At 37.0% G+C, this 24,969-nt stretch overlaps 1 protein-coding gene across 1 annotated transcript in view; it reads left to right on the top strand.

The window, feature by feature from the left end:
- The window catches only part of CELF4 (CUGBP Elav-like family member 4), a 727,985-nt gene that overhangs the window by 86,195 nt on the left and 616,821 nt on the right, over positions 1–24,969 (top strand). The window contains exon 2 of the mRNA XM_065740123.1: positions 18,299–18,381. Coding sequence (XP_065596195.1) covers positions 18,299–18,381 — 83 coding nt within the window. The remainder of the gene's footprint in view (positions 1–18,298; positions 18,382–24,969) is intronic.

Raw genomic sequence — 24,969 nt, 5'->3', positions numbered from 1 at the left:
GGTAATCAATACCAAGTATGCATGGAGCCCCTGGGCCAGTCACAATAGCATGTTTTTGCCAGTCTTTACCAGTGAGGCTTATTTCAGCCTCCAACATGGTTAACTCTTGGGAACCCCCAGTCACCCCAGAAATATAGATTAAGTCTGTCCCTTGGTGACTCGAGGGCATTAGAGTGCACTGTGCACCAGTGTCCACCAGTGCCTTATATTTTTGTGGTTCTGATGTGCCAGGCCATTGAATCCACACAGTCCAATATACTCTATTATCCCTTTCCCCCACCTGGCTGGGGGGCAGGGGCTATTGTGGCTGGTAGGTACCTCGCTCAGTTCTGAAGGAGTACCGTTCAGACAGGAGGGTGTCTTGCTTGGACTTGAAGGCATCTTGCTGAGATTAGAGACCATCTTGTTGAGACTGAGGGTTGTTAAGTTCGAAATGGAGGGTATCTCGCTCAGTTTGGAGGGTGTCTCTCTCGTATTGGAGAGCTTCTTGTTGAGACTGGAGGGAGTCTCTATCGGATTGGAGGGTGTCTCTCTCGGATTGGAGGGCGTCCATGTTGGATTGGAGAGCTTCTTGTTGAGACTGGAGGGCGTCTTTCTCAGTCTGGAGGGCGTCTCTCTCGGATTGGAGAGCTTCTTGTTGAGACTGGAGGGCATCTTTCTCAGTCTGGAGAGTGTCTCTCTCGATCTGGAGGGCATCTCTCTCGGTCTGAAGGGTGTCTCTCTCAGCCTGGAGAGCATCTAGATTGGACTGGAGAATCTGATTGTCAGCTAAAAGACTCTCTTTCTGGATCAGAAGACTGTCCCTTTCAGCTCGGAGACTCTCTCGCTCTATTTCAAAAACTCTATGCCTCTCTGGGATAGTATTGAATAATGCCCAGTAAGCATAAGCCAGACCCCAAATAATTTGGGCCTCCTCAGATCTGTTTGAGCCGCAACATTCCTGTCTCAAATATCTTCTTAAGTTCTCAGGATCTTGCAGGTGTTCAGGAGAAAAGTTCCATGACACCGGTGATGCCCATTTCTCTAAAGTCTCTCCTAAGTCCCTCCGAACTCCCTGCCAGTCAGTATTCTCTGGCTCTAGGGAGGGTTTTCTCAAAATATTATAAATACAAATACTGAGTAAAATGATGAAGAGTACATTCAGGGAGACTGACACCACAGTCATTACGAGCATTGGATGAGCATTCAGAAAACGCATAATGAATTCAGAAGAGAGACCAGGAGTCTGTTTAAAAATCACAAGTTCCATAGAGTTAGCAACTCCATCTGGAGTTACTCCCTCTGGAACTGAATGCCACATCATATACAAAAGCCAGGTAGGTATGTCCATCAGTGTTTTTAGTTTATCATATAGGGACCAAGCTCCATGGATCAGACTGGCAAACTTAATTAAGTCCCAGTATGTTCTGAGCATTACAATGGATAAAGCGATGAAATGCAGTCCCTTTAAGAGCAGTTTAAAAAGATAAAGCATTTTTTTTTCTCTTTTTTTTTTTTTTTTTTTTACTAAAACTAGCTGGCAGTACCCAAAAAGTTTACAAATATCCCAGGACAACTGGCAGTACGCCCAGACTTCCAGGTCATGTTTTGCCATACAGCACCTGCAGTACAGATAAGCTAACAAAGCTCTGAGAGCAAAGAGAGATTCATTCTAAAAGTATGTCTCTGCCCGGCTAAGGCAGCTGGTATTGCCCCACGTTGGGCGCCAAAAATGTCAATGGTTTACGGGCAGGTTCGGCCCGGTACCGTGACGATTGGTGCAGGGGACCCACGGACCCGCGCCCCAGGAAAGGGGAAGGGGGAAAGGGAGATGGGCCTAGAAACAAAACAGCAGCAACGATCTGAGGAGGAAAGCTAATTTACTAAATAAGATATTGGAAAGCAAAATAACACAATATAATACAATATAATTGGAATTAAAGCTAATAAATCAAATAAAATGAACAAGAGAGAGTGTCCGATAAACCGAAGGCCTTACGCTAACGCTGAAGGCAGACGGCAGCGAGCACCCACTGCTGAGTCCATCCCAAAGGAAAGAGAGTGTCCCATGACCGCAGACAGTTTTTATCTTTCCCTCTGAACGTAAGCGCATAAGAACACAAAGCATCGCAAAGTCCTCTGGTGAATGTAGTTCTTCTCTTCTGAGACAGGTATACCTGGAACTATCGATGATCTACAGAGCTGGAGCATTAACTCTTTAACTCTAAATGCACTACATGATGTTATGATGTGGAATACCAGTACCAAAAATCATAAAACCATGACATCCTCCATCTCCATCACCTGACCACTCTTTCAGAGAAGTATTTCCTGACATCCAGTCTCAGTCTCCCCTGGCACAACTTGAAGCCATTTACTCTAGTCCTGTCACTAGTTACAAGAGAGAAGAGGCCGACCCCCCCAGCTCACTACAGTCTCTTTTCTGGTAGTTGTAGTGAGCTGTAAGGTCTCCCCTGAGCCTCTTCTTCTCCAAATTTAACAATCCCAGCTCCCTCAGCCATTCCTCATATGGCCTGTGCTCCAGACCCCTAAACAGTTTCACTGCCCTTCTCTCGACACACTCCAGGGCCTCAATGTATTTCTTGCAGAGAGGGACCTTAAACTGAAAACAGTAGAAAATACTGAAGAAAATGTGATTTGCATAACTAATATGCTTATCCAGATATCACTCACCAAAAAAAATTACAAATGTATGGACAGATCTTACCAAATATCAAAATTGTTTTCAGCCTGTATGATTATTTCTTAAACTAATTAATCACTTTGCCAAAATTTCCAGTGGAAAGAACCTTGTTCCTTACTCTGCCTTAAATTTGGTAAGATTTCAAAGCTTTTCATTTTGTACTTTCTTTCTAGGATATGCTCCCCTATCACCCCCAGTCTTTTTAATTTTGCATCTCCAGACTAGTAGGAAATGTCTACTTTTAAAGCCAGTTGTACTTGTACTTCTTGGAAAACAGCAACAGGTCTTGTTTTAGAATGAAGTAGTTTTATATGACTCCTGGTATAACACTGCACTGCAGCTGAAAATTTGGGTTAACAGCATGCAGTTTGGAACCCAAAATGTGCAGGGAGAGATGACATGACTCCAGGATCATAAGCTTCAGTTTCCTACCAGTGCAGAAAGCCACATCATATAATCTCTTTCTTAAGTTCATCAAGGCTTATCTTTAAACTAATTAGCTCACTTGCTCTCACTGTCCTTGTTGGGAAATAGTTCCACAGCATCATTTTTCTGATGGTTAGAAACTTTATTCTAATTCACAAATCAAACTTATTCATGGTCAATTTATACTTATTTGCCCTTGTGTTACATTGTCCTATAGTTTAAATACACATTTTTTTCTTTTGATATTTACTGCAATTATGTAGCTAACAATTGAATTTATGCAGAGCTTTTTCATTTTGCTAGACTGGCAGAGCAAGTTCTTAGTTATTGCATAAAATACAAGCTTCATAATACCTCCCTGGCTCCAGACTTTGAATTCCATCTTTTGGATCACAGAATAGTACCCAAGTCCCTTATTTTTTGCTGAGCCATGCTAATGACACGAGTATTCTTTTCCCTGCTCTTCAGTGTTCCTCTTGGAATGGCTTAGTTTTTTTAATTGCAGCTTAAAACTGTCAAACTGAGGAGAATCTGCTCTGTCCGCTCCTGTTTTGCTCATGAGGGAAAGAATGTTCAGACCTTTAATGACCACTTTGCAATAGCTACATCCTTGAATGTGCACTTCTAAGTGTCATGATGTGTCCTAGTATGTAATGCTCACTGGATGACCACTGGCTTTCCAGGCAGTGAACTTGCAAAGATCTACATGGATTTTTCTGATTTTGATCAGCATCAAGAAAGAGTAGCTGCAAGGTGTTCTGACTTTCTGTCATTCACAAACTATTTTACAGTGCAAAACCGCGTGTGAAAGGAAAGATAGATGGCATGTAGCCCTTCCTAGTGTAGGATCTGAAACACACATAAGCCCTTTACAAGTGCAATTCTTCTGGGGACACCAGGTTTCATGAGTTCTGTAAGGACCTGTAGTCAAAGAGGTGGAGATATGGCTTCAGGGCATTCATTCAAGAGCTGAGAAAGTCTTAGACATGGTAATACAGAGTAAATGAGAGACTTTGTGGATACCTGGTTGTATTCCATGGAGGGCAAAGACAAGAGGCTAAAATATCACAATCGTCATCTATAAAGGTCAGACTCTAGCCCAGTATGTCAGTAGATTGTCACAGAAGAAGCCTTTTCAGCTGGATACAAATGATCAAAAGTCACATGGTGTTACAGTGCTGAATCGTATGTACTGATGTTGAAGCAATTTATTGATATTGTGTGGGGTCAATATGCTACATTTTCTCCATTTAGCTGTTAAAGTACTTAAGATGTTTAAAATCAAGCAAGAGTTTATAGTGTATGTCCCGATCATCTTTAGGTATGAAAATCTTACAGAATGTATACTTGAGTATGTATCACTTAAATCTCCTTGAAGAGAGACTAAAGGAAACTACAAAATGCTGAAAGTGTACAGTCTGGTATGAACAAGAATTGTATGTTTGTCAGTGGTTGTGTGGGTGGGAGGAGAGATCTTGGGACTGTTGTAGTAATAACCAGAATTAGATATTTCTTTCTACTCTTTGCCTCTTCACTAGGTAAGAAATCTTGCCTTCACCTTAGCTATCATATAACATAACATACTACATATATTAATAAGTCCAATCTGTTGCAATTAAATCCTATGGCGATCATATCACTTGTTATGATTCAGACAGTGAATAGCTGTTAAAGAAAGTGTCTGCATGCATTTATCTGGAGGATGCTGATCTGCTAGGATCTATACAAGTATAACACAAAGACAATCTGGTGACAGAAGCTAGAGTACAGAGAATGGAAAAAGTGTGTAATCATGTAACTGACAACTCCTATAATGCATTTGTACATTAATGAAATTTTGCTATACAGACAATTTGAATTGTAATATTTCTTGACTTCTGATTTGCATTCAAGAACATATAAAATTCTATAGTTTCATTCTTATATGTGAGGACTATGCAGAGATTTGTGTAATGGTAGGGTGCTGAATATAATCTTTTGTTGCAGTTGGAGGATTATTATTTCATATTCCTGAGTAATATATGATCAGGAAAAAAATGGTTTATCAGCAGAGCTAGAAATGTTGGAAGAATCCTGTGGTGAAGTAATTCCATGTGAAATAAAGTTGATTTGCAGTAAACAAAAATATTTTTAAAAGTGTAACAAAACAAACCAGAACAATTGGAAAAAAAAAAAAAAAGGGTTCTGCCAGTTCCTCTGCTTGGATAATGAAAGCTCCCCTATTTGCAAATAAGTAGGTGAGGTTCTGAGATCCTAGTGGGTCACACTTTGAAAGCTGGAGCCTTTTGGTTCACATTTTGGACTGATCGATACAGTGAGATTATAGGTGATCCAGGAAGCAGTCTCTTATGGTTCATGTTTTATAAGAGACAGCTTGCCATTTTAAAATGTCTACTACTCTTTCTGAAAAACTTAAAATCCATTCACAATAAAAATAACAACTGAAATGGTAAAATGTAATAAGCGAATATGAAAATAAGAAATTCAGTTTCATCAAGTTTTTTATTTTTTATTTTTTTTAATATATATACAGATCATTTTAGCCTGGAAGTCCTTGAGCCACAAGACTGGAGACTGTGAGAGTAGCCAGGGCAGGCATTATTTGCATCCTCTCCTTATACTGAGTGCCTCTGTTGGAGACAGAATGTTGGATGAGATGGACACTGACTGACTTAGTAGCATCATTCTTGCACACCTTTGGAACACAGTACTATTTTTTTAACTCATTAAACTTCTACTCTCTGACATCAGCAGGGATTCTCCAGTGTGCTTCAGCCTCCCAGAAGTGCTCAGCAGCTGCCTCACTATTTTTAGATTTCCTGATGAGAAAAAGAATAATGAAGTGAAACTACATCATTACCATGTTTTTGTTTGTTTCTGGGCATCCGCTAGCCAGTGACTCACAGATGTGTAACAGAGAAAAGTTTTGGCAGGCCACTGTATTCAGAAGGTGTCTCTGAAGGTTTTTGGGTTTTTTTCCTAGCTTCCCATATCTTGGGCAAAATGACTTCCACTCTCCTGTCTTTAGGAGTGTGCTCTACTGTCCTGTATATTTTCCCATATTTTCCACAGAAGCATGCTTCTTTGTCCATACTTGTTTTAGATCTCTCCATTATATTAAAAAAGTGGAGAAACAAGCATCAATCAAGATTCCATGTTAAACCTTAAAGAAACATAATAGAACTATTAGTACAATTATAATTGCCTTGTTATAAGGTGTTCTTATTTCCTTGAATTTTCTCTGTAAACACACCACTCACAAAAAAAAAAAAAAAAAAAAAAAAAAAGGATGGATATTTGGGCTGCCACCTAGCCCTGTTTAAAATTGCAAGCAATTGCCTAGCCTAGCAATCCATGGATTGCAATTCAAGACAGTTTTCCATCTCAGGCAATTGATGTTCTGACTTGTTTACTCAGAGCATTTGTAGAAACTGGTTTCTTAAAAGCATTTTTTTTTTCCTGGACTAGAGATCATGTTAAGCTGTTGGTTAGGATCAACAAAGAGAAAATGAAAGTCCTCAGAATGCTTTGGGTCTTGTATGGTTTTATGGCTTCATGTGCCTTGAGTAATAAAAGTTCCCTGAAGGACTGGTTTTCTCTAATGATTTTGAGAGACTGTTAGTAATGTTTATTTTATATTCAGTAGGGTCATAAACTTTAAACTGATAACTTGTCATTGTTCCAAATCCTGTAAGAATTTGTGGTAAAGATTAAAACTTTTATTTTGTTCTAGGGTTTCAATCATTTCTCTCTCCTTATGCCTTAGGTTGGGATAGGGAAAGAAGTAGCTTACTTAACTGTCTTGTGGAATAATGACATGAAGACCACTTGTTACACCTGCTCCCTAAAGTGTACTTCCCACACATGTTTGAGGGATTATTCCACTATTCTCCCTAAACTTTCAGATTCTGGAAAATTTCTCCTGATGTAGTCATGAGCTAAATACATATTATAAACATAAATAAAGAAGTAGCATGTTCTTGATAGAGATCAGCTATGTCTTATAAGAAGCTGGGCAGGGGAAACAGAAACACATTCCTCATGAATGGGAAGCATTTCTGATGCTCAACCTAAATGCTGTGTTGTCAGATTTCATGTCTTTACTGCTGGTTATTATTATCTAATATCACCTTGAAAAATTCTCTGCACTTTGTATTTACACCTTCAGAGCTTGTAGCTGGTTATCATTTCTCCTCCTGAGAAATAATTTAGCCAAGCTTTACGTAGTTAGTTGTCCTAATCTTTCCTCATAAGTCAGTCCTCCCAACCCATTAAGAATTTTTATTACTCATCTCTGATTTCCTTCTTTCTCTCTCTCTTTTTTTTTTTTTCCTTCCATATCTTTCTGAACACTTCCAGATTATTGTAATGGGATCATTTTAGATCTGAGTCTTCTATTAACACCAAAGAAAGGAGGTATTTGTGATCTGGAAATGACATACACAAAGAAAAAGAGGCAGAATTATTTGCAAATTCTTGTCCACCATCACCTAAAAGTGATATTATCGCTTTTCAGCTTCATGCTTCTTGATGAGCATTTGTATGTTTGCCTCTGTGGCTATTCACTAGCTGTGTTTTAAGAACTGAATCATACAAGGTGTTAGTCATGGCTAATGCTCCTTGACAGGGATTGAGATGACCAGGAACATTAACAAGCTACTCAACATGCTCTTTAATCTTTTTGTGATCTAGTCTCTATTTCTCTTCCTGTCTGAAATCTTTGTTGATGTGGAATTTGAATTTCCAAATTTTTTTCCTAGCATTTTTTTTATTAAAAAACCCACCCTGCTTCTTTGCTAGACAGATCTTCTTTCTTGATTTAAGTGACATTTGTTATGCACATTCTTCTTGGTGGTCCTCAGAGCTTTTGCAGCTATTGTGCACTCAAAGTAATGTGATTCATTTTTCAGCAGAAATTTTTAGTTGGAAAATTAATTTACATGTTTTATTGGAGCAATCTGCTGTATGCTCATTGTTCACTAATGTTTGTCTATTAACGAAAAAAGTTGTCAAAATCTTTCTGTAGTAGTGATTGCTGTACAACTTGCACCTTGAGTTTTCTACTCATAAGGAAACTGTAGTTACTTCACACTTACAAGAGCCTTTTACACCTGGTGCTACACTGAAACCTGTAGATTACACAAATCTTGCAATTAATTTCACTGTCCTCCTTTGCACTGTGAAGATTTTATCCTTTTACCTCTGGGCACAATTTGAAAGTTTAAGACTGGAATTCACATGTTGGTTGTTTTTTTATCTTCCTGCCAAAGAACTAAATCCTATGATACTGCACAGGAATGTACAGCTGGATGCACAGGGAAAATAAGAGCTTCTGATTTCCTTTCTCGAAAGAATGTTCTAGGATCATTCATGTCTGCAAGTCTATAGAAGACTTCTTCCAGATTTAGGAAGAGCTGATGTGTGTGTTCATAGCTCTGAGAAGTGTCTTAGAAGATTCTGTTTATAGGATTACCTTTGCTACTCTTTGTGCAGCTTTAGACATGTAGTTAAATCTTCTGGCCTTTATGTTTCTTGTCTTATTGTCAAATAATTTCTACTTGTCTCTTAATGAGAAATTGCACAACTCAGTGATGGCTCAGCTTAGACTGAGGATTGCCCTAAGACATGCAAAGGACTTCGTCATTGGAATCTCTTTCTTGCTTTGTTCTGTAACCAAGTTCTTGGTGACGTCAGTGCACTCTTTCTCCTGTCATGCTCCCACAACACCATGTTTTCATCTTGCTTTTTGACACACAGTGTATGTTTTGTAATTCTTGCCTTAAGTAGATAGAGGTCTCCTGTTCAAGAAGATAACTTCATCTCTGGCCACATGCAGAACTTCACCATACTTTATAACATTACACTGGCTATGATTAATTGAACAATGACAAATGTGAAAGAAGGGTAAGGATAAGGAAATAGAAGAGACAATATTTGTTTGTTCCTTACATCATTTAGTGCATAGAAGGATCTATTCAAAGTCAAGACCCATGGAAAACAACACCTAGTTAGGAAAGCCTGAATGTTAGCTCTTCTAAAAGCTGAAATTTGTCTCTAAATATCTCAAAAAAATTAACTGGTATTATTGAGTTTTCTGTGACTCATGTTGGGACTCTTTTTCAGCAGACTTACTATCTCAGGATGATCCTCTTGCAGGAGCAGCTGTTGCTTAACGATTTTTATTTCTGTATCAGTTGGAATCAGAAAACATTATTTCTGGGACTGTATCTGACCTGCCATAAGAAAGTCCTAAGTAAGATGTCTTAAGATACACTTTCATGTGCTCAAAACAAACAAAATCCTGTGGAACTTAGCAGTAAGATTCCTGTGTTTTGCCATTTACATTTACTGCATACAGAGTCAAGAAAAAAAAAAGTTGTTTGTAAGTAACAAAATAGTGTTGAGATTAATTTTCAGAAGTCTTAAAATTTTGCTTTCGAATAAGTACTTCTGGAATTGGAAAAAAAATAGTATGTTGAACTCAGTAAGAACAATATTTTGCTTCTGAATGGGCTAGAAGAGTTATTTCTTGCAGCTATTTCAGTGTCTTTTGCTTTCTACCTTGAGCTGGAAGTGTCGGATACTGTAAGCTCTGACTCAAAGAAAGAATATGTGCCTGTGTGGAACACATACGGGTTTGTGTTTAGAACAAGATATTTTCCTGAGATACCAACTTAAATAACTGATTATTCGGTGGTGCTGTCCAGAAAATATTCACTGCTTGGCCCTGGCATTTTGTGGGTGAAAATACAAACTCTTAAGTTTTTAAGTACAAACACATTTCACACACACACAGCACATATTTTTCCAAGGAACATATTTTCCTCACCTTTGTGATAGGTAATGAGAAATTTAAATATAAGTAAATAGAATCCTAGCCCTAAGTGAAAATATAGAAGGGCAAAAGCCTAGAAAAAGTGGCAGAACAGTCTTAGAGGTGGTGTTTCTTTAGACTTATTTTACTCAGGTTTGAAGTATTCAGGGTGAATTTTGTTTAACGTAGCATGCAGAGATTATTCAAGCATTTTGGGATAATTTTCTCCAAAAAAAAGTGGGTCCACTGAAGAAAAAGAGAGAAGTTTCTGAAGCATGTAAGTCTTTCATAAAATCCATTGAGTTATTCAAATGCTGCTAACAATAGAAAGAACTCAAAAGGCAGGACCCAGAACAGCAGGTACAATATCTAATTAATGCATATATTCTAAGGAGATTTAACTCATAACTGTCTAAATGGCAACATTTCAGCAATGGGATTAAGATATTTATAACTTTCAGGAATGAATCACAGAAAAAAAAAAAAGGTCTAAAATTCCTTTATTTTTTATCAGCATATTGAAAACAAAATCTTGAAAAATTCATATTAAACTGTTCTGTTAACTTTTTATCTGAGGCCACATATAAATAACATAAACATGTTAGATTTTAATTTTAAGAGATAAGCAGGCTGAAGTTAGTCAAGCTTATAGGATATCAGGATTTTAACTTAAATATGCTGCTCTCATACTGAGTAGAATTTAAGACGTACTCATCTGAGTACTCTCTAGAGCTGCTATAACTGTCCTGTCATTGACTGGGACCTGAAATACCAGAAACACTGTTACTTGGTCTAGACAGGCATCTGACCTTGAGTTCCACTTTGAAATTAGACTCTTTATACTTTAAATGAAAAGCATACTCTAATTTCTTGATGGAGAAGGCCAGACAATGTGCCTCTTTCTTTCAACACAGAGTCCGTGGTTATTAGGCAACATATATGTAGCTGAAGTTAGACTGATCTGCTTAAAAATATGTTGTCTCTTGTAACCAGGCCTTATGAGATACACAAGGTCTTTTTAGAAGACAACTACCTCCACCAGTAATATATGTTCCTCTTTTGCTGAAGGGTAGTCTGTTTGTTAGTGACTTGATATATATACGAAAATTAGATATTATCTTTTCTGGAAAGTAAAACATTCTAGATGGGCTAGGTTTGCAGGCACTTGAGCAGTAGATACTGGCAGATACGGGCAAATAGAATTTGGTATATGTTATGTCAAATCAGTGCTTCATTCCATCTCTTGTCTTGAGTACACTATTCAGCACAATGGTTCATTGCAACAAGTGAAGAACCCTGAAGGCTTTAGAAAATACTCCCTTATCCTAGGGAAAACAAACACATTTAAAAAATCAAGTTTTACTATAGGATGGACTAAGGTATTTGTGAAGTTACCTATGGAGAATTAGAGATGCACCTTCAAGAGCCTACTAGTAAAAAGGCCCCATTCTGAAGTGTAGATGCTGAAGACCACTCTTGCCTGATTTGGATTAAAGATTGGACTACTAACTGACATGGAATAAGTTCCTCTCTCTAGATTGTAATTAGAAATTGTTTCATGGGCCTAAGAAATTATTCATGGTGGTGTTCCATTGAAACTTCCTACAAGAAACTTTTAAAACTTGTGTTCTTAAGAAGTATATTCTTGAAAAACAAGATGGAAACTACTGTCTGTATTTTGTTGAGATGTTTATGTATACTAGCAGTTATTCAAGACTCTGCTGTCTGCTTGTACCTGCTAAATGTAATTAAGCACTGTTCAGTCTGGGGAAAGACTCTAACTTTGATCGTGTATACCTATGTCTCATTTTGAAGTGTAAATACATTTAAAGTATGCTAACATTCTATAAATATGGTTGACTTCTGCATTTCCAGATTTGGATTTGTTTGTTTATTTTCAATATTGGTTCATGGATGTGCTACTTTATGTGGTCTGTATTCAGACCCCAACAAATTACCTAAAGTAGAATATGACAGCATCATAATAGTTAATGGAATATAACATATGATTAAAAAGAAAATTAGCATTCCACACAGCAGGGCATATCGGATGTTAATCTGCACTGCAATATAATTGACAGGGAAGCTGATATCTGGGAAGATTTTTATTCCTGTGTCTTTTTGTAAACAGCAAGCGTTCAGTGTATGTGCACCAAGAGAGACAAAGTTCTAGTCAAGTGAATGTTCTTTACCAGCAAAGATGTTAACTTTCATCAGAAGGTAGTTAATCACTGAGAGAAACCAAGGAAGAAATCAGATAAAACATTTCTAGTTCCAAAAGTCTTTATTGATTGTGTCCCCTCAAAAAAATTCAGCTCAATCTCTTAAACCCTCAAGTGATTAAACCTTGGCCAGTCCACTGTAGACAGAGCAAATGAGAACTGTTTTAAAACCAGACGTGTAGGGCTGGGATAGAGGAAAAAGATTTCTTTTTCATTTTGAAATCCTAGCTGGGAGACATAATCTGAGACATTGATTTTGAAGCAAGAGTTTTCTTAAGTGTTACAATCTTTCTTACTCTTGAAGAAAGGCACTGTTCTATTTTCAGAGAACACTTCAGCAAAACCCTAGGGCTTGGAAGATTGGAGATAGATCTGTGGTCCACCACAGACTTCTTGTGGGCATTTAGATATAGATGTCTTGAGCATTATTAGGGTGCAGTGGTAGAAAAGCTTCACCAGCACAACAGTCTGGATTGTTGCTCTTGAATTACATTTGAAATTCTTGATGTTGATAGTGGACTACTGTAGACAGACCCTTGGCTTCTCTGCTTTCGAGTTTGAGGAAGGTAGGTGCATTAAAGATGGGAGAGAAGAGTTACGCAGTACTATATATTGTTTGTTTGTTTGGTTTTGGTTTGCTTTTGTCTAGCTATTAACATAGTAGTATCTTGGCTACCAGTTCAGGTGCAGTATAGGAGTCAAAGAAAACAAAATGGGAAGACAGATTTATGGAATTTCTGTTATTGTCAAAGAATATCACTTTAACCAAAATCATGAAGATAATTGTTTTGAGCAGGGTCTCTTGTTTTAGTTACATTTGCAGGTATCAGATGCAGGACTGTAGTTTCCAGAAGTTGTCACCCATCAGGTGAGCTGTAGTAACTGGCTGAGTGAATACAGTCATAATATTTGTGATTCAAACACTGGCTTGGATTGTTTGAATCAGCCTTCTCAAAGTCTGTCCTATGGATTCTAGATTGATTTAGCTGAGGTCCTGAGCCAAAGGCTGTTTTGAGAGAGGCAGTAGGTTACTGGTCAAATGATGCACCTAATTTTGTGCTGGTGTGACTGCACTGTTCTGATAAGATATATACAAGCTCTAAGATTATGCAAGCTCTCGCTTTAACTGGATTTACACCCCTGTGCCCAGAATCTGCTTTAGCTTTTGGCTTTCATCCAAAAGTTTTAGAGCACCTAATTTTTTAATTTGCCCTCATAATACCACAGAGTAAACCCATGTTATGTTCAAAAAGATTAAGGGCTGGTTCCAAAACCTGCTGAAGTGTCTAAGTATTTTATCAGTGGATTTGGACTGGACTTTAATGACTTGTTCAGAGATACAGCAAATACTTGGAAGTGATTATGGTTGTAGTCCAGCACTTAGACAGCACTTCTGGATCTAGATATACAGAGAAGTTACAGATAAGTTTTGTTTGAGGTTATGTAGTTCTAGTGATATAATAAAATATCATCAAAACAGGTAAAGAAAGGGTCATAAGTCACTAAGTGCTTGATTCTTTGGTCTAAACAATTTGCCAAGATACCTGTGGCTGTCTACCAAAGTAAAGCAAAAAAAAGGGAGGGAGGAGGAGGGAACCTTAATGACAGTTATTAATAGATCCTCAGTATATATCATCATGTCCCATCATACATAACAAGGACTAATTAAGGTATAGATAATGCATACAGTTGGGGTAACTGAGAGGTTAGAGGTTGCAAATGAGTTCTGTTGTTATGAATGTGCAATCCTGAAGCTAAAAGTCTGTGCCTGAAAAGGTTGTTCTGGGGCCTTACAATCAGTGCAAAGGATTGTTCTCCCCAGAGATTTATTCCTCTTGAATGTAAAGTAAAATGAATTTCTTAATAACAGTAGACTCTAGAACTACTTGTTTTAAGTAGCTAAATCTATGTTAGGTGAGAAGTGCTTCTTACTTGATCAAAATTATTTATCTGGTTTAAAGCAACAGAGAACCAACGAATTAACTGAAGTGATGAGTACAGAGATGTCAAGTGAAAACATTATGCTTTAGTTTGTCCCAGGATGAACTGAGTACTGGTGGGGTGAAACAACTCTTGGTTTCCAGAATTAGGCAGTTGCTCTCAGAATGTGTCCCCTGACTGTTTTGCCTCCCAGGCTTGTGCAGAATCTTCAGAAGACTTACTGTAGGGCTGAAGTTGCTGTGTGATCATTATCCATCTGTATTCCATGCAATTATTATTTATGTTATTGAGTTCCCTGGAGGTAAAATTAAGCTGGAGTTTTTATTTTATTATATATATTTTTTTTTAATTTTTTTTTTTTGTTCATTTTGAACTCCTGTTTTTGTTTCCCCCTTCTCTTTAACAACCCTGTTTCCCAGGAGAACACTTGATATGTTCTTATGTTTCCAGGAGACTGCAGTTCAATAGGTTGAGAGTTAATTGCCAGCTGGGAGTTTCCAGATGTTTATATACTTGCCCAAAAAGCTGTCCACTGTTAGCAAATAAACAGCTGGAAAGAAACAATCCAAACAAAGCATCTTTCAGCTGATTCACATATGTCTGGAAAACATGGCATGTTTGATAGAAATAGAATTAAAATTAGGAATAGCTAGGAGCAAGTCCTTCATTATCAGTAATTAGTCAATTATATTTTTTGCCCAAATTGAGATATAATTCTAAAACACTATTCTTGCTCAGTTATTATCACCCATACAAGCAGATGACAGAAATAACGCAACTCCTTCACCCTATCTTCCCTTAAGAGATGTATTCAGAAATGTTCATAATACCAGGCAGTTCCACAGGGCTGGATGGTGCAGAGATTTTTAATGGAACACAAGGTGTTTCACTGAGAAATTAGATTCACAACCAACCCAAAGAGCTGATGGCAAATGAGCTGTTAAGTGCTGTTTCTTAAAGAGTTATCCATTTTTCCTTTTTTTTATTTCTGTGTGTGTGTGTGTTTGTGAAATAAGTAGTTCTTTACACAATCTAAACTTTCAATGGGAAACATTGATTACTTTGATTTTCTTTTCTATATGGGAATAAAAATGAAAGAATAACTTCAACAATTTTTCTTTCTCTCTGAAACTCAATATAGTCACTTCATGTGGCTTTGTTTCAAAGTTCAGCTGTTTAGAGGGTTGTATGCTGTGGTGTTAACCTTGCTTAGGTTGTAAAATGCTTAGTGCTCCGTTCTTCAATCAACATTCTCAAAGAAGGAGGAATCCTTTTGAGGAGTTGTATGTAGGTTCATAGAAAGAAGTAGCCTAGGAAAAACAGCATGTAAAGGGTGTGCTGCAATTTGGCGTGCATTAAGCATAGCAATATCAAGAACCGGTCAAGTATTTTGATGTTAAGACAGGGAGAGTGGCAAGAAATCTTTTTGTCTTCCTAAAACATGAGGAGTTGAATGATGAAAATTCTTGCAATATGTGTAATGATTGCCCAACATGAATTGGCCTTCTCAAGTTCACTTTTTGATTAAGCTGTACTTCACTACAGCTGAAAGTTTCTGGGATGAGTCTTTTCGCTGTCTCTAAGCAATCAGGATTTACTTTGGGTGAGCCCTAAATAAAGGATGTTTTAACCAGCAAGAATGGCATATTGTGTAGGTGATGTGCATAATATGTTTGTAAAGAATAAGGTAAACATATCTCCACAAAATATATTTTTATCCCCGAAGATTGGTGGTGTTTTTTGTTTGTTTGTTTGTTTGTTTTTGTTTTTGTTTGTTTTCTGAGTGGAAAGGTTCTTATTGGGTTTTGTTAGTGCTTTTTTTTTTTAATTATTTTGTATAATCATGTTAAAATCTTTTACCATATATTATCATAGAATCATAGAACAGATTGAGTTGGAAGGGACCTCTAGGACCATTACATTCCAGCTCTCTGCTGCAGGCAAGGTTGCCAGCCACTAGATTAAGTTGCCCAGGGCCACATACAAACAGGCTTTAAACACCTCCAGGGTAAGGGCATCTACAACTTCTCTGGACAAGCTGTTCCAGCACCTCTTCTTTCTCAATGTGAAAGTCCTTCTGTCCTGAGTACTTCGTTTGGGAAGTCATTGTTTTTTATGTTTAGTACTTCTATCACTTTCACAAACACAATTGGAGAGGACATCCTGGAGGTTGCTCTGTGATGAGAACTTGGCCCCATGCACAAGTTTTGTAGATCTTGGAAGGAAACCTCACCAGCTCAGAGAGTCTTCTTTCTACTCCATCTGAATTAAAGTCACAACATTGTTATCCTGAACTGTCGTCATGACCATCACAATAAGGAGAAAAATATAGCTATCATTATGGGAGCTTTACACGGCATAGTTTATCTCTATAACAGTGCTCTATGATGTGCCTAATTAGACTGTATCAGCTGCTCCACGTCTGCTACTAAAGGGAGACGTTCTTATTGTGTCTAGTCAACAGAGAGCACTCAGCCTGTGATTTAGCACTGAAATTAAATTTAAGCATAGTTTCCCATTTGATTATCAAGCTATGGGTGACTTTTAAGGATCCTTTTCAATCTATTACCTCCACTAGCTGTAAACTGTCTCTACCACATTTTCTTTCCCTTTCATGGCAAATGCAGACTGAAAACTCATCCATTTAAAGTTAAAGGGGAATGAATCCAAATAATTCAAATTAAAGGATGGAAATTTTTGCTGTTTGTTCAGTCTCCTTCCTTGACTGTCAGTTTCTCCTTCTAAGAGTATCAATTATTGAGACATAATAAATGTGATTGGCTTGAATGTATTTAAAGGAAGAAGACCTTCAAAAAGCAATATAGAGTAAGAAGGGGAAAAACTATTTTTTCCTATGCTAAATTGAAAAATTAATGAGTTTGTGGTTTCATTTTGAGGAGAGTAGGGTGGTTGCCACAAAGTAATCTTTAAAAAATTTATATACATTCCCCCTATTCCCTTATGTATACTAATCTATTAAAATAATTTAAAAACAAGACAAGTGCATTGTTCTTTAGTAACATAATGCTACACAAGTTATTCGGATAAAACTGTATCTGTTTTATGGACAAAATATCATAGTGGGGGTCAGAATTGAAGGGAGACCATAGTCTTCTCTTAACTCACATATTGCATGCTCTTTGTGTGCATGGGAAGAAAGCAAATGGGTCAAGATGAGATTTCCTTGTGTTCCTCTTGGAAGATGCCTACAGTTTGGACATCCTGCCTAAACTAAACCTTAAAAGATTTCTAACTCCAGAGTACAGATGAGTTTACAGGTATTGTGTAGTAATTTCAAAGAAAATACTCTCTGCATAACAAGCACTTCTTTTGCTGCAGGAACTGGCAGGTTTTCAGAATACTGCAGTAAGAAGGAATAATCTGATCACAGCAGATACACGCACAACTGATAGAAAATACTGCAACATTCACTAGTTATATGAGAAGAGGAGAATAGTTGTGGGGCGGAGAAGGTGTGATAGGGTTTTTATTCTGCCGTACTGCAATAAGGCTTTACCATTTGCAGTTAAGACAGCCTCCTGGAAGAAGCAAATATATATGATAACATTAGAATATCTCTGAAGTTCTACTAATCAGTAAAGCAATTACCTTTTTACTTATTTGGGCTTTGCTATGTTTTTCTTCCATCCATGCACAGTAAACCTTTGTAGCAGCATGTGCAGGACTTTCTTGTGTGAATACAATCTGAGGGACCATTTCTGGATTCAGCTTAGGCTAAACGTTAACCATAGTTCTCTGCAGTAGGAAGTCCTAAGTCCTTTTTATTCCCCTTACTCAAAGAACTTGCTACAGAGAAAGGCATGAGGCCTTCAGTATGGTATAATTGTATGGAGCTTGTTGCCAGTGCTGACACTGTAGCTGGAGTAGGATCTCATGACCCACTTCGTGGTTTTTGTGTTCTGAAGATCCCAGATACTACACAACCCTTTGTGTCTGATACTTAAGTATACAGTCAAACAGAATAAGCACTTACATGTTTGATGTTGCTCACTTTTTGCAAGACTAAGTGGAAGTGATGATTGCTTAATTTCTAGACTCTCTACTACTGACTTATTAAGAGAGATTTTATGTTTAATTTACTGAGATGGGTTGATGATAGGAAAGTTGTTTATTCCACATCTCATTTTTAAACAGGTCTTTTCTGAAACACTACTTTTACTGAGGTGGTTTCTTTGCTGTTATTGTTTACAGGCTGTGCCTTCCTAACATACTGCGAAAGGGAGTCTGCTCTAAAGGCCCAGAGTGCACTGCATGAACAGAAGACACTGCCAGGGGTGAGTCCAGATTGATATATATACATATTTATTTTTATTTTTATTTATTTATTTTTATCTTTAGAAAAATCTAGAATTCATTATATATGGGGTTTCTATCTTGTGTTTGGAAGTATAATGTCTCTGGTTGCTTGAGTGACTCACTATTTGTAATAAATGCTAATAAAATCAAGGTATCACCAACCTATCCAAATTGTATCCACGAAAAAAAAGAAAAGGATTTTCCTGGCCACTAGTAGGAATAAAGCAATAATTAACTTGTTGTGAATTAGATTCTACCAGATTCACTCAGCTGAGGAAAGGCTTTAAGCTTATGACTGTTACAGTGAAGTATTAGAACTGCTCACAAGGTGTTAACTCATACTGTTTTTCTTCTCTGAAGCAAGGTGTGGTACTGAGAAGTCAAGAAAGAGATCACATTATTGAGTTATCACAGAAAGAAAACATATACTCGATGACAAAGTGGTTTGACTCAGTTGCTTTAGTATTCAAACAGCTGTAGCAGATTGGAAAGGCAGTGAGACAAGGGAAAGAGAGAGAGAGGAGATGAACACAAGATAATGAGGAAAATTATTCACATGAGCAAGATCTAAGGTTCAGACAACACAACCAGAACTAAAAATAGAATCAGCATTACATGGGGAAGACCTGCTCTACTGGGAGGGGTTTCCAGTTTAGCAGCAACCAAGAGAAAGGAGGAAGAGGTTATTTAAATTCAGCTGTGGTATGCAGATTGGAAACAGCTGAGTGTAGGATTCCTTTGCATCGCAAACCAGAACAAGTCTGGTTTGATCCTAAAGTCAGTGATCAAATAGGTAAGACTGAGAACTTGAGGGTCCCAATTTATGCCTAAATCAAGAGGAAACTGATCCAAAGTTTTGCTTTATTACTTGGTGTTGAATGAGTCCTGTTTACCCGCAACCTGCCATCTCACAAAGACTAAGATAAACCAGTTGTTCTGTTTTTGAAGCAAGTGTTGATTCTGCTCTGCTTGTTTCCATCATCCTGGGTCTATTTACCTATCTCTTTACCACCTTGCCATTGCAGAGATGCCCACACACTTGCTCATCTATGTCTATCTTTGCTTTAAAGGCCATACTTTATGTAAATACATACATACTTCATTCCCTAAAAATACATTTCTGTCAGCTGACAACTCCCTCAGAAATATTTTTTCTAGAAACCTGTTAGCCACAGTTTGAAAGTTAATGCTGGATGTTAATGTTTAGGTTTATCTTTTTTTTTCTTCCTGCAGTTAGTTTCTTTTATCACTCAAGAATTAGGATCTAGAAGTACATACAATTAGAAATATTTCTGTGTATTGAATTGGGATGTTGTACCTAAAATTTTCTGAAATAAACTTGAAAAGCTTATTTATCAAAACTACAGGTAACTTTGTTACAAATAGATTTCTTTACATGTGTATATTTCTGAGTCCTGGCTTGCACTTTAGGGATTCTCTATCACAAAACTCTTATAATAAAAGTTGTTGCTTTGAACAATGACAAAATTCCACCAGCTGAATTGGGATAAAGATGTATTTCACTGGTTATGTTGTTTGATTTTATACTACGGGTAAAATGTTTGTTAGTTGGTTTATGTCACTTCTATCCTATACAGACTATATTGACCATGCTAATTTCAGAAGAATTTTTTTGATATGTTTTTATACTTCAAAGTGACACATCTGTGTCTGATTAAGCTGAGAACAGTGAACCTCTGCACTTGCAACCTGAATTTTGACAGTTCTGAACACTGACTTCTTCTGTCCCTTTCACTTCTAGTTCTGCTTGTCTCAGGATAAACCTTGCTTTTCACCAGCAAACCCTCTGCATACAGTCTTCTGCCAAGTTTCTGAACTCATCTTCAGAATGATGTCACTGTAGTTTATTTAAGGAAACCAGCCTTGTCTCTTGATAAACTATTATGCCTGTATACTGTTTTATGATTCCTATGTGAGTAGCTCAGAATTATTTATTACTAACATGACTGTGCTGGTTAACATGCACCAACAAAATCAAGAATAGTTCATCATCATAAAATAAAAAGCACTCAAAAAGGTCAAGGGTCTAAGTCTTCATTCACATGAGTTCAAAAATGACACATATATAACACCTTCTATTGACCTTCTAGTGTCTGTGACACAGACAGCACCACTGAGAAGGTATCAGAAATAATTAACAAGCCTGATGTAGGGGGTGAAAATAGTACTACCATGAACTGTTAAATCAAGATACTTCTTTCCCCTTCATCAGTAAAATGTATATTCGTCTTCCCCTACAATATTGCTGTTCATATTCCTTGTATTCTAAAACACAGAATTGAGTCATTTTTAATAGTATGCATATGAATGCTAATATATGGAAATAGTGAGGCATTAGGAATTTGTGTCCAGATTCAGACGCCTTGCCTCTTAGCTATGTGTCACTGTGTTTTTAGTGGAGTGGCTACATGCACATATTTTACAGTAATTACTTTCTGGATGTGCTTTGTAAGATGACAGAAATATGTTTCACATATTTTTATGTTATATGTGAGACATAAAATCATCTTGTGGAATAATCAAAAGACTTTCAGGCAGGTATGTGTTTATTAATAAAGTCTTTATGGCACTTTGTTTTTGGGCAAGAAGGAATCATGAAGTAACTAGAGTGGAATGTAAAAGATAAAATTATTAGTTGAATCCTCTTCCTCTAAATGAATTAGTCTCTTTTGGACAGTTTGAAATTATCACCTAAAATTGAAGGTTAATGTAGGAGGGTGTATATGTATGTGTAAAGAGCAGTTTTGTGAGCATCGGACAACTCAAATTAAAGCATTTACTTGTGATTGTTTATTTTACATATAATAGAGTAGCTGGATGATGAAGTATATTAGTTCTTTAATAATTTATAGAAATGCTTTGATGTTGCAGTAATTACATTAAAGGTCACATATCAAAGGTAATTTGGTTGAGCAGCTGTGATGGTTTCTCAGAAGCAATCAATATTGCTGTCCGTGGTGCTGATTTCACCAAGGGGACTGCCAGATTAAAGGAGGCTTATTACCAGCCAGACAGGCACGAGGGAAATCAAGAACAGATTGGAGAGATACACAATTCTCTTTCCCCACCTATAATTAACACTGTTCACCATAATCTGTGCTAATCCTTCATAGTGGGAAACCACATTTATTTCCAACATCATAAAAAGCAAATTATTCAAGGAAGCGTAATTTGGTAGAGAGGAGAGGAGAAAAGGAAAGTAAAAGTTGATTCACTCGTGGGATTTCTGATGCTGATATATCTCAGTGATAAAATTCAACATTAGAAACACAGTCCTTGGTTTTGGGGAAAACACAGATTGGAAGTGGGGGAGTGATCTAGACAATGACAGTGAAAAGATGTGAGAATTATCTGCTTGCAAATTTTGTATAATATTGTCTATTTGCCCCACAAACCTCCACAGGAAATGAAATCAGGGAAATAAAATTATGTTTTAAGTGTACTCATTTTGATTACAAATTATCATGAAGGCAACTTTTTCTCTTCTTTTCTTCTTTCTGAAGTGAATGGCAGAGGATAATGCTGAGAAATGTAATTACACTATCAAGATCTACTTTTATTTATAGCACAAATAAACTGAGCTCATATTTGATAAGCATAGAAGCATTGGTTCATTGTGGCTCTCAGGCACTGCCAGTGAAAAGTCCATGTATACTTGGTTGGAGGCACTGTCTCTTTGCATAATCTTAAAACCTCTCTGTAATACTTGCAGAAAATAACTATGAAATTAAGTAGCTAAGAAAATGTTAACCTCAGCAAATCATAGGGCTTACTCAGGTTGTGAAATAGACCTGGTATTCATAGTGTAGCTATGCCTCCTGAAAGGGAGGACGGTACTACCTAAGGGTTTAATAAATTTCTCAGTCCATAACAAAGAAGTTTTCTTATGAATGGTACTGGTATTCTGTCTTTTCCAACATTGCACTAAAAATGCATTCTGGCTTATTCGCCATCACTTCTCTTAAACAAATAAACAAATATATGTATTTAATATTAGAAGACAGGTAGGATCATAAGACACTTACTAATCACAGTTAAAAATAATAAACAAGGAAAAAAAATAATCTGAAGTATATATTGTGTTCAGGTTCCAAACAATTTTGCTCCATCTTATCAGCCTTGTTTCATTTAAATTCTTATGTATATGTGAGAAAAAAAAAATAACTGAGTATCAAGGGTGGAGGGAGGAGGTCTTGCAATTCAGTTCTAGCTTCTCTTAAGTCTCTGTAGTGAGGCTTAAATGAGACATAAGTGTCATATAGACTTCATAAGTCTTACACATTTAGCATGAATTTCAGTAGTCAAGTAAAACTTTTTACAGTTTTAGTTTCTATTTTTAATGTTTTAAAGTTGGTTTTTTTGTTTGTTTTTGTTTGTTTGTTTTTCACAAAAGCCTATTAGAAAACCATTAAGCCACATATCACTCAGCATACATACTGTGTTATGCCAGAAACTGGTGTTATATTCCTGCATCTTCGCATTTCAAAAGTTGTATCTACCAATGTAAATTGCAATTTGGTCAGCAGCGGCAGGCTGGATGGGTTCCATTGATTAAAGTAGCCCACTGAACACACAGCCTGCTCACCATGCCCTTTGGATTTTGAAAGAAAACACATTTAATTGCTCCCCTGGGAGAAACATGTCTGTTTTCTGAAGTTAAAAATGAAGATGAAAAGGAATAAAAACAGATTTGAGGTAAAAGTCTTGTGAAAAACAGTTCTGTAAAAATTCTCTAGTACTCTAAAATTTGTGGGTGTCAATGTCATGGTTAAAAAAAGATATTTTTTTTTCTCTTATTTCCTCCTTCTGACTGACCAGACAGTAAAAGGATTTTTGGATCTTACTTTAGAAAGAGGAGGGAGCAAGAGAGAGAGAGGAAACCATATGCACTTTCCATTTACTAAAAACTCCTATAGTTTGACAGTGCTGTTCTGTTCACCAGATGAGATGAAACACCTGGGTCCTATCTGCTTGGTAAACATTAAAGTTCCATTTCACTAGTTAAAGATTGGCTTCTGTATCGCTACACAGCAGCCTCTGGAATACAAAGTAAACTCTCTCTCTCTGCCACCCAGTCCAAAGAGCGCAGTAGGAAAAGGATATAGAACAAGCACTGTGGCAGAACTAGTGCGTTGAATGCATACTGTTATCTTTTCTAAGACTGGTTTATTCATCACAGCTGTGGTGGCTGACCAAGCTTATATTGAGATATGCAAAATGAGAACCAAGTTTCTCAATTGTTTGCAATTTGGTGACACTTGAAAAGTGGTGTACAAAGATAAATGCAGAAGGTGGGATTGTATTGTCTTTCTAATCTGACACCTTTTGACTCTCATCATCAAAGGATGATTTCCAAGTTATTCAACAAAAGCATTTGCTGGACCTTCATTTGCTTTGTGTTACTCAGTGACAACTTTTTTTTCTCTGACATGTCTGCCATAGAAGGATCAATCTAATTTTATGTACAACTGTAAAGATGAATGATAAGTAGAAAGGATTCAGGCAAGTACAAGCTGAATAAATTATAAAGGGCAAATGATGACAGGACTGGGGGTCCCAAGAGGCAGTGATATGATAACAGAAACTAAAGACGAATTTATGATGGATGTAGTTAGCATGTACTGAGGCTGTTAATTCTTCAGGGTAGTTTTACAACTTCTTGTGATTGGAGCAATCAAAGTATTTCATTTTAAAGAGATGCTGTATATTTTCACTTGTCTGTTCTGCATATTTGTATGTATGGCCTCATTTATATGCGTAGCAGTAAACTCCCATAGGCTAGTCAAGCTTACCTTCCATCAAAGGGCTGCTATTCTCCAAGCCATCTTGCCACCGTTTATGCATAAATAAATAGAGAATGTGTAACGATTTGAGGGCAAACCTGGATCTCAGTTAAAAATAAAAAATAATAATAAAAAAAAGACACAACTTTTCATTTTCATAGCACACTGCAATCAAACCAGTCCAGATTCTGCAAGCAGCTAAGCACCTTCAGCTACCTTCAAAACTGAGTCTAGGGACTAAGGTAGCTCACAGATCCCTGATGAAAAACAATATATAAAAAGTTTTAGGTAGGTCAAATTTTGGGCTTAAGCTACTTTAAGAGCAGCTGATGCAGCATCATAAAGTTAGAAGCAAATCTTATCTCAGAGAAGTAAATCTTATCTCAGAGCTGTTCTTGATTGCCTTTCATTCATACTCTTATTTCTATCTCTTGTTCCTTATTATTAAAGATATTTACATGAAAATGATCTTTTTTCTTCCCTCTAAAGAATTGTCTCTTGTCTGTGAGTAATGCTTACTCTGGCCTACATTCATGAATGCCATGGGTTTGATTCTGACTTCATTTACACAAGCGTAAATCAGCAGTGATCTGATTGAGGTCAAGGGATTTATATGGCATAGGAAAGAGCAGACTCAGCTATATTTGTCACTGCTGAAATGATGTCATTGTGAACCAGTACCACAGCTCTAAAAGAGGAAACAAATTTCTACCAAGAATCTTTGTATTCGAATATCTGGTCTCATAAAATACTGAGCTTCCC

This window comes from Cyrtonyx montezumae, unplaced genomic scaffold (genome assembly GCF_038088225.1).
Source record: "Cyrtonyx montezumae isolate F1298 unplaced genomic scaffold, pur_monq_1.0 scaffold_25, whole genome shotgun sequence".
In the NCBI taxonomy this organism is placed as follows: Eukaryota; Metazoa; Chordata; class Aves; order Galliformes; family Odontophoridae; genus Cyrtonyx; species Cyrtonyx montezumae.
Note: the sequence above shows the minus strand (reverse complement) of the source record. Positions and strands in the feature narration are given on the sequence as shown.